This window comes from Erythrolamprus reginae, chromosome Z, assembly GCF_031021105.1.
Source record: "Erythrolamprus reginae isolate rEryReg1 chromosome Z, rEryReg1.hap1, whole genome shotgun sequence".
NCBI lineage: Eukaryota > Metazoa > Chordata > Lepidosauria > Squamata > Dipsadidae > Erythrolamprus > Erythrolamprus reginae.
In genome coordinates, this window is record NC_091963.1 from 95,635,621 (window position 1) to 95,651,244 (window position 15,624).

Sequence of the window (15,624 nt, forward strand, 5' to 3'; positions counted from 1 at the left end):
CGCAGCCAGCCTGGGGGGCTTCCCAGCACCCCCCCGAAGCCCCAACCCGGGTTCGGGGGGGGGGTGCTGGGAAGCCCCCCAGGCCGGCTGCGACCTTTTAAAACAGCCGTGCTGCTTCCCAGCTGAGTCCTGAAGCCAAACGCCAAAGGCGAACCCAGGTGGCCGGGCGAGCAGCGAGCAAATGGCGGGTGGCCGGGCGAAGGGCGGGCGAAGGGCGGGCGAGCGGGTGCTGGGGGGGCGGGGGCAGCCGACATTCAAAGCAATCTGTCGGCTTCCGCACTTTCGTCGCTCCCCACCTCCACCATCTGCGCATGCGCGGCCATGAAAAAAAAAGGGCGCGCATGCGCAGATGGTGTTTTTACTTCCGCAACCCTACATTGCGAAAAATCGATTATCGCGAGGGGTCTTGGAACGGAACCCTCGCGATAATCGAGGGATCACTGTATTATTATCTGATGTAATGAACAAATTTTACAGCATCTAGAAATACTTCTTGATCAAATGAAAATAATATTTTCTAAACTGTTTTGGGATATTTAAAGCACAATAGGTCATTGTTACAACTCCTTTTTCTTTCTGTGGGAGATTGTAATTATGGGTCTGATACTGAATTTTGAAGCTGAATAATCCAGTATTTAAGAACTCTGTCAGACAAGTGCACATGTCTCTTTTTTACATTGTTAATAAAATTATTCACTGGAGTATAAAATCCATTCCCAGCAATTCTTTATCATTTATCCTCAGTTTTTTAATGTTCTCTTTCATGACATGCAGAGTAACAGTTAAGTCTCATAAGATCTACCTGAATGTTTGCACACACTGCCTGCACATTCAAATCTTTAAAAGTTCTAAAGGGAGAGGCAGATTTTTCTCATATTCATTATAACATATTGAATTATTTAGAAGGCTCATTCCTACATCTAATATTTTAGAAATTGGAGCTACATTGGTGATGTAGTAGTGTAGTTTGATGGTTCTGGTTGTCCTTTTATAAACTGCTGTTGCTGTAGGTTTATTTAATTATAAAAGTTGTTTTTTTTTAATTTTATGTACAAAATATCAATTTATAGCAAATGTATGTAGAATTGTAACTGAATTTGGATTTTTAAAATTATTACTATTTTTATTTTCATTGATGTACCTTGCTCACAGTTATATTTGTGTGAATTGTGGGGCCATATAGATTTTCCAAATAAATAAGGTCCTCCCTCTCTTTGTAAAGAGGGAGATTTAGTTATAAATTGCATATTTTTGGCAATGCAAAGTTCATGTTTTTCATGGATTTTTATGTGTGCTTTGTCTTAAAAGTAGTTTAATAGTAGTCCTATTTTCACTCCTATTTTTTTCTTGCTATAATTCAACTGTTAGTCATTCCTTTTTCCCCCCTACAGGTAGTCATTGCCACAAATATTGCTGAAACTTCACTTACAATTGATGGTATCTATTATGTAGTTGATCCCGGTTTTGTAAAGCAGAAAGTGTACAACTCCAAGACAGGGATTGACCAGCTGGTTGTGACACCAATTTCTCAGGTACCCTGTATTTGTTGAATACTATGTTACTTGAGGCTTTTATTGAAAGTAGTATGCACACAGCACAATTTTTGCAATCCTGTTTGTTCCTGTAACCATAAGACACATAAGTTAAACGGGAAGTGGTGAGAGTTCCAGGTAAAGAGTGCGGGAAGCCCGGTACAGGTTGCTTGCAGGTTAAGCTGGGGTGCTAAAAAAGAATCAGGTCAGTGGATGTCACACCAAGGTGCATGTGCAAGAAGGCTTTGCTTATACACAATTTGGCGGAGTCCCTGGTAACAGCTTGGAATATGGCTGCAAAGGGGGTTCTAGACCAGATTGCACCTATGCAACCTCTCTGTGGCAATAGACCCAGGAGATCTGCTTGGTTCACCGAGGAACTCAGCAGGATGAAATGCCTGTTGAGATATCTAGAGAGGCATTGGAGGGAGAGTAAATCTGGATCTGACTGAAGACCATTAAGTTCTTATATTAAGACTTATTTAGTGGTGCTCAAAGCGGCAAGATGCTTTGATTGTATCAGTGGAATCCCACCTAACCGCCCTGTTTAGGGTGATTCACTCTCTCCATAACATGGGGGGAGGGGGGGTGATGAACCGTCCTTGTAGGGTAGTGCTGAGGATTTTAATGAGTTGTTTGCAGATAAAGTTGCTCAGATCTGGATGGACCTGGACTCTGGAATGCAGTGTCAACTGACAACGAGTCAGTCAAGGTGACAGGGACCTGTCTTAATCCTGTTGTGTGGAGGAATTTGAGCTGGCGATACCTGATGAAGTGGACAAGGCCATAGCAGCTATGAGCTCCGCCACCTGCTTATTGGATTCATGTCCCTCCTGGTTGGTTTCAACCAGCAGGGATGTGACCCGGGGCTAGATCCAGGTGACTGTCAATGCTTCTTTGAGGGAGAGGTCCTTTCCAGCTCTTTTAAAGGCAGCAATTATGTGCCCCCTCCTCAAGAAGTCTTCCCTGGATACGGCTATTTGAAATAACTATTGTCCTGTCTCCAACCTTTCCTTTTTAGGGAAGGTTGTTGAGAAGGTGGTGGCACTCCAGTGATCCTTGGATGAAGCCAATTACCTAGGCCCTCTGCAGTCTGGTTTCAGGCCCAGCTGCAGCACTGAGACTGCTTTGATTGCACTGATGGATGCTATCTGGTGGGCCTGGGATAGGGGCCACTCCTTTATCCTGGTGCTTCTTGGTATGGCTTTCGATACCATCAACCATGGTATCCTTCTGCACAGGCTAGAGGGATTGGGAGTGGTAGGCACCATTCTACAACGATTCTATTTATCCGGCCAGTTGCAGTTGGTGTTAGTGGCGGGGTCAGAGACAAACTGCTAGGCCTCTCCTTTGTGGGGTCCTCGGGGTCTATCCCCCCCCCCCACTGTTCAATATCTACATGAAACTGCTGGTTGAGATCATCCATTGACACGAGGTGAGTTACCATCAGTACACTGATGATACACAGCTGTACATTTCCACCCTATGCCAATTCAGTGAAGCAGTCAAGATCATGTGCCAGTGTCCAGAGGCTGTGAGAGTCTGGATGGATGCCAACAGGCTCATGCTTAACCCCGACAAAACGGAGTGGCTGTGAGTGCTGCCTCCCAAGGAAATTTCCCCCAGAGTGGAAGGACAGATGGTGTTGTCCTTGGGAAGCAAAACCCACAGCCACTCCATCTTATCGGGATTGAGCTTGAGCCTGTTGACACACATCCAGTCACACACACACACACACGCCGTGACCAGCTGTTCTCACCCACTGATAAATGAACGGCAGCATGGCTTGGCTTGGCAGTGAGGACCTTTGTCTCTCTTTGCTCCAAAACATGTCAGTGTTCAATATTCATTCCATCTCTACGTTCACAATCCCACAGTCCCTTCACCGACCCCGTTACTGTAGTTAGTCCCTGGATGCCGGCTGCTCTCACCCACCAGCGACCCAAGAACTAAATATCGGCAAACGTGGTTTGGGACTGTCCCAAATTATATCAAAATCATATCATTGCAGCATCATATTGACACTGTACAAGACTAACCACTTGTCAGGATTCAAGTAATGGTGTCTCTACCATTCAGTTCTATTTTAAAGACTGGAGGGTTTTTTTTTAATGAATGAATGGTGCCATGGCCTAGAGGTGGAGCTCTTGCCTCACAATCAGAAGGCTGTGAATTCAATCCTAGTTGGAAGCAGATATTTCTCTTGTTGAGCAGCAGAATGAGAATCTGTCTGCTGAATTTAATTCTGCATTGGCGACAGATGGGCATCTGGCCAGTAAACACTCAGCTCCATTCAGTTGCCCAGATTTCACTCCACACAGGACAATGGAATCATTAAAAGATGATGATGATGAGGGTTTTTTTTAATGAATCCTGACCTTTTTTGAATGCTAAATGTCCATTTTATATGAAATATATAAAAATCTTTTCATGAGTTCCATAGAGCACTTCTTGAACTATTTTTCTAACTTTTCACTTCTGTGTCGTAGTCTGCTATACATAAAATCTGTTGCATTCCTTCCATCTTTCACTTTTTTTATCTATCTTGAATTGCAAACATACTGCGTCCAATTTTAATGCAAATTAAAATAATGTGTTGGATAAGCAGAAGAAATAAATTTCCCCGTGTATCTTTTAACTTGTGATTCCTATAGGCCCAGGCTAAGCAACGAGCTGGAAGAGCTGGAAGAACAGGCCCTGGAAAATGTTACCGACTTTACACAGAGCGGGCCTATCGTGATGAGATGCTGACCACCAATGTGCCTGAGATTCAGAGAACTAATCTGGCAAGCACTGTATTATCTCTTAAGGTCAGCATTGGCACCTAAATGATTTTTCCAGCTTTTGTTCAGCATCCCCCCCCCCCCAAAAAAAAGCCTTGCCTAGCTCTCTTTATAAAGAAGGAAGTTGGGGGATTTCACACAAATTAATGTATAAAATTTAGAGTAATATTTGGGGGAGCAAGCCTAGGAAATACCTTTTGTCAGTTGCCCAATATGTGAAGAATATTTGTTACCTTTTCTTCCCTTCTGATACACTCAAGGCTATGGGTATCAATGATTTGCTGTCTTTCGATTTTATGGATGCCCCCCCAATGGAAACACTGATCACTGCAATGGAGCAACTATATACTCTGGGAGCTTTGGATGATGAAGGGCTGCTCACACGACTGGGACGCAGGGTAGGATCAACATTATTCAGATTCTCTTTAATGTGTGGTTGAGTAAAGAAAAGCAATATCCAACCTAACACAGCCTTCAGGAAAGTGGTGTGTACAGGATGCCTGTCTCTGCATTGCACTGGTCGGTCAACTACTTGTAAAGTCTGTCCGTGGTTATAGATGGAAATCTATTGGAACATTTATAAATGGAAACGATTAAAATATTTTTTGCTATATCCCTAAGCAAATGAATTTATTGTTGGTTCTTACACAGTGCTTTGATGCAGGGATTGGAAGGAATCTTTAGCAGCAGCAAGCAATAATAGTACCTTATTCTGGACTGGTGTTTTTCCTAATGGAGCAATTGGTTTATGTGTATTTTCCCCATAGAATTGCATGTGAAACCTTGCTCAGGGATATTTCAACCAAATTATGTTTTTCTCCTTTCTGGCAGATGGCAGAGTTTCCACTGGAGCCTATGCTTTGTAAGATGCTCATTATGTCAGTGCACTTAGGTTGCAGTGAGGAAATGCTCACCATTGTCTCAATGCTGTCTGTGCAAAATGTTTTCTATCGACCAAAGGTAAATTGGGGAGCATTGGAATGAAAAATATTTCACCTTACACAGCAACTATGCTCTGCTCGCAGCTGGACTAAGACATGGGAGAAGAGTGGCTGATTTGAAAAAGTACAGATTTGATGTGGGAATGGGAAACTTGATTCCCAGCCTTATCCTTATCATGCAGAAGCTTCTTGATTTTAGATGTTATTTAAGTTGGTCTTTAAATTTTCAAGCATTATTTGATAACCCTTCCCACTTATTTTTTAATAAATAAGTTATATGTCAATTCTGTTCGATTTCTAAAATCTAAAGTAATGCAGATGAGGAAAGAGCATTAATTCCAATAACATACTGTCCAATAGCACATATAATTCTGAAATGCACAACTTTGTTCAATTTTAGTTTTAAGTGTTTAGTTTCCAAAGTTAAATAAAGTAATGTAAAAGGATGGTTGACATGTTGATATAAAAGTTTGCAGGTTCTGCAGAGTAAGATCTTTAATAAAACTTAACTTCCTGTTTTCTTTGCAGATCTACTTACATGGGTCCCTTGGTATTGCCAGTTTTATAATATTTTGTTATTTATTTTGTAATCAATGTAAATGATCATGTAAATTTCAATAATTTGTTTGAAGGCTCACATTATTTTAAAATTCTTTTTTATCCCTTTTTTTGTACTTGATTGGTTTAAATATACTTACTAACATTGTATCACAAAATATATTTACCACTCTAGAAAAATTCTTATTTTTATACCTGAAAGGAATAAATTAAACAAGGCTAATTTTGTTTCATATTTGTAGGACAAGCAAGCACTTGCTGACCAGAAGAAAGCTAAATTCCACCAAACTGAAGGAGATCATCTCACACTTTTAGCTGTTTACAATTCCTGGAAGAACAATAAGTTCTCCAACCCCTGGTGCTATGAAAATTTTATCCAAGCCCGCTCACTACGTCGTGCCCAGGATATTCGTAAGCAGATGCTGGGAATAATGGATAGGTAAGTTAATGAAATAGGAGGGGAAATTGCTTTTCAACTGGGGAAAAAAAAAAAAGAACAGGCTATGGGAAACATCTGGCAACATCTGGGGTTGAATATATTTTTGTTTGTTTGTTTGTAAAATTTATATGCCACCCAACTCCAGTTGGACTCTGGGTGGCTTACAAGAAAAAACTTTTTTTAAAACAATTTGAAAGTACATTAGTAACCCTTAATAAAAACATACATATCTCTCAATCATTCTTGGCTGTATCAATCTAACAGCCCCAGGACTGCCTGAAAAGTCAGGTCTTAATGGCTTTCTGGAAGGCCAGTAAGGTGAAAGCAGTGCGGATCTCTGGAGGCAGTTGATTCCAGAGCATTGGAGTACCACAGAGAAGGCTCTTCCCCACCAATCAACATTGTTTGGTAGACGGGATCTGGAGACAGCCGACTCTGTGGACCTTTATTGGTCACTGGGAGGTATGCGGTAGGCGGTAGCCCCATAGGTAGTCTGGTCCTAAGCCATGTAGGGCTTTAAAGGTAATAACCAACACTGAATTATATTTGGAGACCAATTCGGAGCCAATGCAGCTCACAGACAGTTGGAGTGATGTAGGTGCACCCACAATAGCACATGTGGCTGCATTTTGGACCAATTGAGGTCTCCAAATGCTTTTCAAGGGTAGCCCCATGTAGAGCGCATTGCAATAGTCAAAGCGTGAGGTGATGAGGGCACTAGTGACTGTGTGAAGAGCCTCCTGATCTAGGTAGAATTGCAACTGGCGCACTAGGCAAACCTGTGCAAAGGTCCCCCGAGCCACAGCTGAGAGCTGTTAATCTAGTCTCAGCTGGGAGTCAAGGAGAATGCTCAAGATGCAAGCTTGATCTGAGGGGGTTATTCTCCCCCTCCCCCATACCAAAGATGGACAGATGGTATAGTCCTTAGGGGGCAGGACCTAAGGACTCAGTCTTGTTGGGGTTGAGCTTGAGCCTGTTAACTCCCATGCAGACCCTCATGGTACCGGCACATCACATCTACGGCTTCACTGAACTGGCACGGGGTGGAGATGTACAGCTGAGTATCATCAGCATATTGCTGGTACCTCACCCCATGCCATTGGATGATCTTACCCAGTGGTTGCATGTAAATGTTAAACAGGAGAGGAGAGAAGACCAAATCCTGTGGCACCTCAAAAAGGAGGGGCCTGGGGCTTAGCATCTGTCCTCCCACCTACTGCAACCGACCAGAGAGATAGGAGGTGAACCACCACAAAACGGTGCCTCTCATTCCCAGTTCCTCCAGTCGTTAAAGAAGGATACCATTGCCAATGGTATCGAACACTGCTGAGAGATCAAGAAGCACCAGGATAGAGGAATGACTCCTATCCTGGGCACGCCAGAGATATGGAGATTTGGAAACTTTATATAGTGTCCAAAATATAACAGCTTAAGCTGATCATTTTTATTTGATCGATGATAGTCTTAAGATTATCCATTACCCAAGTTGAAAAGCATCTTCAAAGACCAATGATTATATCCACGATGAATCAGAGAAAATCATTATCTGCACAATTCTAATCTTTCTAAGGATAGATACATCATGGTATCATGAGGCCAATTAACCTCTTTTTTAAAATTAATATTTCTTTTATCAGTATCATTTCATAAAGTCACTGAAATGATGGACAGTTTCAGTCTTTTGTGACTGAATAGTAAAAGAAGCAGTGATACGTCACATGTATAAATTGATTAGGAATGTGTTCACAGTAAGAAGCAATATTTAACAGTTCTGTAAAATATTACAATTATAAAAACAGAGCTAAGATAAGCCATATTATTGAAAATAATATTTAGAAATTGAATAATGCTGATTTTGGCTATGGAGATATAAAGCAGTTTTTCTTTGGGGAAAAGTCTATTTTAATTAGAAAATTAAAACAGGATGCACCAGAGGATCTAACTATTGAACACATTGATCCTAAAGCCTTTCATCATCCCTTGACTTTAACAGGCACAAGTTAGATGTGGTATCTTGTGGGAAAGCAACAGTACGAGTCCAGAAAGCCATTTGCAGTGGTTTCTTCCGGAATGCAGCCAAAAAGGACCCACAAGAGGGCTACCGGACCTTGATTGATCAGCAAGTGGTCTATATTCATCCTTCAAGTGCCCTCTTCAACCGCCAGCCTGAATGGTAAGGGTGAGGATTGAAATCAGAATTCTGTCTATTTGAATATCTGCTGAATTTCCTTTTATGTAGGTAAATAGAAATTGCACTTTGTTTACTTTATATAGCATACCTTTGTCAGGAAGATCTACCCTGTTTTCCCGAAAATAAGTCACCCCCAAAAGTAAGACTTAGGAGAGGTTTCATAGAATTGCCTAATATAAGGCATCCCCCGAAAGTAAGAAGTAGGAGATGTTTCGTTTCACAGCATTCCCAAACAGAACATATATAACATATATTTAAAGAAACTATAATTGTTGTACATGGAAATAATGGCACGGTACTGTGTTTCCCCAAAACTAAGACAGCATCTTATATTAATTTTTGTTCCCAAAGATGTGCTATTTGAAGAAACTATAATTGTTGTACATGGAAATAATGGCACGGTACTGTGTTTCCCCGAAAATAAGACAGTGTCTTATATTAATTTTTGTTCCCAAAGATGTGCTACGTCTTATTTTCAGGGGATGTCTTATTTTTTTTCAATGAATTGTATCCTGCTGCAGCAAAAACGCATCCAAACACACAGCCGCATGTTGGATGTGTGTTGGATGTGTTTTAAATCTGATTGATGCAGCGTTTTGGAATGCTGCGAAATGAAACATCTCCTACGCCTTACTTTCGGGGGGTGCCTTATATTAGGCAATTCTATGAAACCTCTCCTATGTCTTACTTTCAGGGGTGACTTATTTTGGGGGAAATAGGGTAGTAGTAAGAAATTCTTGATAGGATTCACAGATTGTCTGGTTATACTGGTTTGTGATGACAACTACTGTACGGTATATAATAAATGTTCAATTTTTTTGTTCAGCAATAAATGTGAATTCTTCTTCATTGAATAAAAAGAAGACATCCCCTGAAAATAAGACGTAGCACATCTTTGGGAGCAAAAATTAATATAAGATGCTGTCTTATTTTCGGGGAAATATTTTTACAGAATAGCCTTGACACTTCATGGGAAGTGAACTAGCTTGCACTATCTGGCTAGCAGTGTTCAGGTTGATGACATCTTCTGGGGCTTCTTCTGCCAATCTCACTTTGTGTCTGGGCAGACCCTCATTTTTTTTTCATGCAGCTCGTCTTTCCCACAAGAGTGGTTCCCAGTTATTTACTTGCATTAAGCTTACAAACTGCTGAGTGGGTAGGGCAGAAGCTAGAGGCAAGTGACAGAAGCTCATCCCATCCCAAAGTGCTACCAGGGCTTGAAACTGCTAGAATGCCAAGCATTTATCGTTAGCAGATCTAGTGTCCTTAAGTTGCTGCACCACAGTGCTTTCTTCACAGTTGCACTGTGAAACAACTACATATTTTTAAAACAAAAAATATGTTGAGGAATTTGCATGCATCGAGAATAATAGTATTTTATATTTACAATGTGTTGAGATCCTCTTAAATAGGTATAAATGCGGCATACAAATCCAATAAATAAATAAATAATCTAGAGGATTTATTGAATTTGCATCATTTCTTATATCAAGATAATAAAGTATTATTATTATTATTATTATTATTTATTAAATTTGTATGCCGCCCCTCTCCGTAGACTCGTATAGTATACCACCTTCCCCTCTATTATAGTATGATACAACTCTGTTTAAGCGATTGTTTATTAATTGAGGACTACCTATATAGTCATGGACAATATTTCAGATCATTGTAAAAGATTTATGTATGCCTAGAACTGTGAATTACAATTTTGTAGTTTCTTGTTTGGGGCTTTCTTTGTAATAGTGCCTTTGCTTTAAAATGTTCTTGCTGAAGATTGCCTTTATGTATTTTAAGGCATTTTTTGGTAGAAAATTTATCTAAATTTTTAGAATTTATTTAGAAGTCTAGAGCTGTTATTCTTAAATTGGGAGTAATTATTCCATGGAAGATAATTTGGTTATATCCTGGGGGGTAATGAAGCAATTTGTAATTGCTCGTTTGTAAGTCAAGGATCCATGGATGCAAAGTGTGCGCACCCACACGGCAGGCAAGGAAGTTAGCAGAACCAGCAGTGAGGTAGGTTAGAACCCATCACTGAATTAATTGAGCCTCAGTGTTGTTAGTGTGCTCTTTAAGACTGGTGCTTCACCTATATATAATATAGATCAGTGATGGCGAACCTATGACACGCATGTCAGCACTGACACGCGTAGCCATTTTCGGTGACATGCGGCCGCCGAGAAAAGGGGAGCTTTAGGGAGTGGCCAAGATGCAAATCTCCCCGCTTTCCAATTTCCCACCAACTGCAAGCAGGTACAGCAAGCGCAATTATTATTATTTTTCCTCTCCCCTTAATTTTGTTTTGCACCGATTTAAAAAAAATTGTGCCGGTTGCAATTTTAATTTCACTCCCAGGGCTATTTACCCAGGGGTCCTACTTTGCTTACATTAAACTGCTCATCCTGTAAACAAATATCGCTCTGCCAGGAAATCTACTACAACCTCCCCTCCCCTCCTTCGCTTCTTTCCCTCCACGAGCAGCGCGAGGTGTCCCTCCCCTTGGGTCGATCGCATCGGGGAGGGCGGAATAACTTAATTGCTGTTTCCTCTTATAGCTGTTACAGGAGACGGTGCTAAGGTAAACCCTTACCGGTTTAAACGTAAAGGATGAGGGGTTAATTTGTAATAAAAAAATCATGCCGGGCTCGCAAAAAAGAGAGTCCGAAAAAAGAACTGTGTGGACGTTGCGCTGTTTGCTTCCTCCTTTGGCGGCTCATAACTAGATTTTTACAACTCCCTGCCTCCCTTGATAAGCTTTTTCTTGAATCTGACCAGTTTGGGGGGGGGGTCGCCCCCCCCCCCCAGGAAAGAGTTGCAGCAGGAAAGCAGCGCATATGAAAAGCGCGTTGCTTTCCCGGAAAGCCGGCTTTCCTGGCCGGCACAGGGCTTTCCCAGGCAGCTGGCTTGAGCCTTGTGCTGGTCAGCAAAGCCGGCTGCCCGCCGGAGACGTGGAGAGAAAGAAGGGAAAGCGAGGGAGGGAAAGAGGAGAGGAAAGAAGGAGGGAGGGAAGGAAGGAAGGGAGAGAAAAGTGAACGAGAGGGAGAGAGAAAGGGAGGAAGAGAGGAAGGAAGGAAGAGATAAATATAAAAGGAGAGAGGGAGAAAGAGAGGGAGAGGGAGGGGAAGAGGAGAAGGAAGGAAAAGAGAGAGAAAGAGAAAAAAGTGGAAGGAAGAGAGAAGGAAAGAAAAGAAGGGAGAGAGAGAAAGGGAGCGAGAGAGAGAAGATAGGAAGGAAGAGAGAGAGTGAGAGAGAGCAAGAAAGAAAGAGTGAGAGAGGAGAGAGGAAGGGAGAGAGTGAGAGCATTTTTTTCTCAAGGTGACACACCACCCGAATTATGCTCGGTTTTTTGGCGAATTTTGACACACCAAGCTCAAAAGGTTGCCCATCACTGATATAGATGAAAGGCAAAAGAGTTATGTTTGAAAAGAAAATGACATTCTTATCTCTTTTTTTTGTTTTACTCTTAGGGTGGTGTATCATGAGCTTGTGCTCACAACCAAGGAGTATATGAGAGAGGTTACCACCATAGATCCCCGCTGGCTTGTGGAATTTGCCCCAGCCTTTTTCAAGGTTTCTGATCCCACAAAGCTAAGCAAGCAAAAGAAGCAGCAGCGCCTGGAGCCACTTTACAATCGCTATGAAGAGCCCAATGCCTGGAGAATATCACGGGCATTCAGGCGTCGATGAACCTCATCCCTGTGTGGCACAAACTGTTCGATACATCTATAACACACACTCTGATTTAAGGAATATTGGGCCATGTATTGTCATTTTTCTTAAATTTCGGGGCAAGCGATGAAATGTGGCACTTGAAAGGCAGTACCTTCATCTAATTGATATCATTGTCAATCGTCAGAGATGTCACTTATTGTTAGACAGACTTTTTCCTTTTATTTCTACACTGTCCATGGATCAAAACTTACTGAACATCTTGGTTAATAAATTAAAATTTCAGTGTTAATTTGTGGACTTTTCATGTTGGAACCTGGTTATAATTGGCTCTGATTACACCGGTTTACAAAAAATATTTTTCAGTTGACCTTGTATTTTTCAGAGTCATTTTTTGTTCTGATTTCAAAATGTATATAGTTTTTCTGTAGCAGGTATAGTTTCCACAGAGCGGCATCATTTTTACAAGGTATAGGAAATATACTGGTGACATTAAGAAAACAGTGATATCAGTACAATATAATAATGTAATAACAAAAGGCTTCTACAGTATATCAGAAACTTTATGTGATAGAGCAAAAGTAAGCATATTTTTGGAATCAGTACATCAAACTCCATAAAACAAATGTATTACCTTTGCTGATGATTTTTTTGTGTTGACCAGTGTTATAGTAGAAATGAGAAAAATGCCCATTTCTCTATAATGGGTGGAGTTATCATCTTGAATGGGTTAACCTCGTCAAGCAGCTGAGGACTGAGTCTGCTAATCTGAATTCATGTGCTCGGCCTTGCCTGAAATCCCCAGTTATGGCTTAGTCCTCAATCAGGACAGACATGGCAAGGTCATCTTCTGGATTCAGAGTCTTCGTTATCTGATTTCTAACATTTCAAATTTGTGAGTTGCTGTTTTCCTGGTTCCCAATTGACATCTGACAGCCAGAAAATTTGTGGCCATGAGCCTCGGCTCCTGTTACTGCAGTGTCTGCCTATGGCATTGGTAGCATCGAGCTGCACATGGCTTGGCCCTTAGCTCTGCCATTGGGGGTTTAGCTCTCCCCCCTGGACTCTGGCATTGACACCTCCAGTTAGGGGCTTCAACTCTCTACTAATTGGGCAGAGACAGTTGTCTGGGGAACTCTCACACTCCCCTGTCCCACAATCAACAAGCTAACAGGGAGGCTACAAGTGCTGAGAAGAGGCAGCCTCTTAACTTTTTATTCTCGACTTGACCAGCACAATCACGGCTTTCGACGACTAGCACAACCTGACTTATTACCTTTGCTGCCTGTCACTGATCCTCGGGGGGGGGGGGGGGAGGCTTTCATTGCTCCCTCCAGCCGCCGCTGAAGACAGCACTGCTGCTGTTTTCCTGCTTTTGTGGCTTGCCGATCGACAGTCAAAGCAGGAAATTGCCCTTTTGCTGATTGCCCAAGTGTTTCTAGAAGCAACATTCTCCTTCCTGCAGCCTCGGTAGCCATTTTGACCGACCAGAAAGGGAGTGAAAAAATTCTAGTGGCCATTTTGGTGCTACCAGCTCCTGCGACCATTTTGTGAGGCCAAGTTTTACATCATCTTAAATAGGCCTATTGCAGGCCAAAATATTGAATCACTTACAACTGGAGGCCCTAACAGGATTTCCCCCACCTTCCTCGAGGGCTTCCTCCCTGCATCATGACTGGGAAATCTTAAATCTGGCAAGTGCACACAGGAATCGGGTTGTCCATTGAATGATTACAAAGTAAAAAGAAAAAAATGTATATGTTTGATAATAAGCTTGATTTTGTGTTGGAAACTTGTACTGTTTTTTATTTTATGCTGGGGGAAAAAATTATGATTTAAAAAAAATCAGGTTCTCCATCCAGAGATGAATGTCAGCCCAGCATTTCTAAGGCAGCCATTTCCAGGCAGGAGCAGAGGTCTGACCACCCCAAACGGTCCAATGCCACCGAGCACAATGAAAAGTGCAGAGATAGGGCCATTCAAAAAATATGTGCTCAATCCGTGGCCTCTTGTGCCGCTGACCCCAACTCATAGCCTTCCAGGCACAATGAAGGGCTCTCTGCTCCTATATCGGCAGCGGATCTTCACTATCTTGACCATAACCTAATTGATATTTCAACTGCTAATTTTGGGGGAGGAACAGCCAAATGTGGCTCCTCAGGCTCCTTCCTCGCTGCAACTGTTGATGTGCGAGTCTTCGGCTTCTACTACCACCATGAGCACACCTGTGACAACTTTGATCCCTATTGATCTTTCACTTTTCAGTCCGTCATGTCGGCAATTCAGCAGGGCATTGCTTCCAACCTTAGTCATGCTCATTGACCATCTTCGGTAGTTGCAGAGCAGTTCCACTTTGCAGCTCCCTCATCAGCGATAGTTTAGGGTAGCCAGCCCCCATTTCTACTCTGGAACGTCGGAGGATCTCCCACAGGTCTGACCTAGAGGACCATCTGGACATGGAGCTGTTGGGTTTTGCTCCAGATCCCCCATCTTCCTCCACGCTGTTCAATCCATAGCTCTTCAGCTCCCTATAAAGTCAAGCTGGCTGCAGGCTTCCAAGACCCTCCTACAACCTCCTCTGCTTTGGAGCTGAAAGATCCGCTATTTGCCAAACCAATGCCAGAGACAAAATTGGTTCCTTCACCTTCTTTCATCGACACAGTCCAACGCTTCTGGGCCTTTGCCATCTTCCTCTGACTGTCGCTACTTTAACTTTGTGGCGGCCCACCTTAGCACCATCCCTATGCGTGTCCAGTGTTATCTGGACAACCTAATTCTGGCTCAGTCAAATCAATAGTCACTGAGCCGTCTGCAGATAACCATGCAGATCAATCTTGATAAGATCCATCCTTAATTCTTGTTCACTGAGGGCCCTTATAGATACCCTAAAATGTAGGGTCTCCTTATCCCAGGAGAGGCAGACTTACCTTACTCTTCTCGTAGAGTGGTGGAGTTTTCATCCAGTCCCACCCATGTTCCTGGGCTCCATCTATACATAATGCACATTGATCCTGACTTTCTTGACATGATAACAGCCACATCGAGTCTGTTCTTGACATCTGATGACAGTCATGTCGTGTTGGTGTCTTCAGCATTGTTGTAACTGGGGATTCCAGGCAAGGCAGAACCCCTAAATTCAAATTAACAGACTCAGTCCCCAGCTGATTGGACGAGGGTAAACCATTCTGGATGATAAGTCCTTCACCCTACGAGAAGAGGTGTATCTGGTAAGTACCATCACCCTTCTACATATAAGAAAGCCATTTTTCAGAGGTGATAACACTGACTACCTTTTTCTTAACCTAAGCAGGCCATTTAGAAGGTGGAGGATTGTTGGTGTAACAAACACTAACCTAAAAATGTTAATTGGCATCATTATTGCATTAAAGCAATATTCCTGTATTTTATCAATTATTTTTCCAAGAAGTATTTTCCCCCCTAATTTTAGATTAAAAAAACAATAGTGTTTGGCTACCTTTCTATCTTTTCTTCAATTATTTGATGATAC

The 15,624-nt window shown here is 42.1% G+C and overlaps 1 protein-coding gene across 1 annotated transcript in view; it reads left to right on the forward strand.

The window, feature by feature from the left end:
• DHX8 (DEAH-box helicase 8) overlaps positions 1-12,408 on the forward strand; it is a 40,280-nt gene extending 27,872 nt beyond the window's left edge. The window contains exons 17-23 of the mRNA XM_070729258.1: positions 1,392-1,532; positions 4,187-4,342; positions 4,576-4,713; positions 5,147-5,275; positions 6,057-6,253; positions 8,247-8,426; positions 11,915-12,408. Coding sequence (XP_070585359.1) covers positions 1,392-1,532; positions 4,187-4,342; positions 4,576-4,713; positions 5,147-5,275; positions 6,057-6,253; positions 8,247-8,426; positions 11,915-12,134 — 1,161 coding nt within the window. The 3' untranslated portion in view covers positions 12,135-12,408. The remainder of the gene's footprint in view (positions 1-1,391; positions 1,533-4,186; positions 4,343-4,575; positions 4,714-5,146; positions 5,276-6,056; positions 6,254-8,246; positions 8,427-11,914) is intronic.
• The last annotated feature ends 3,216 nt before the right edge of the window (positions 12,409-15,624 follow it).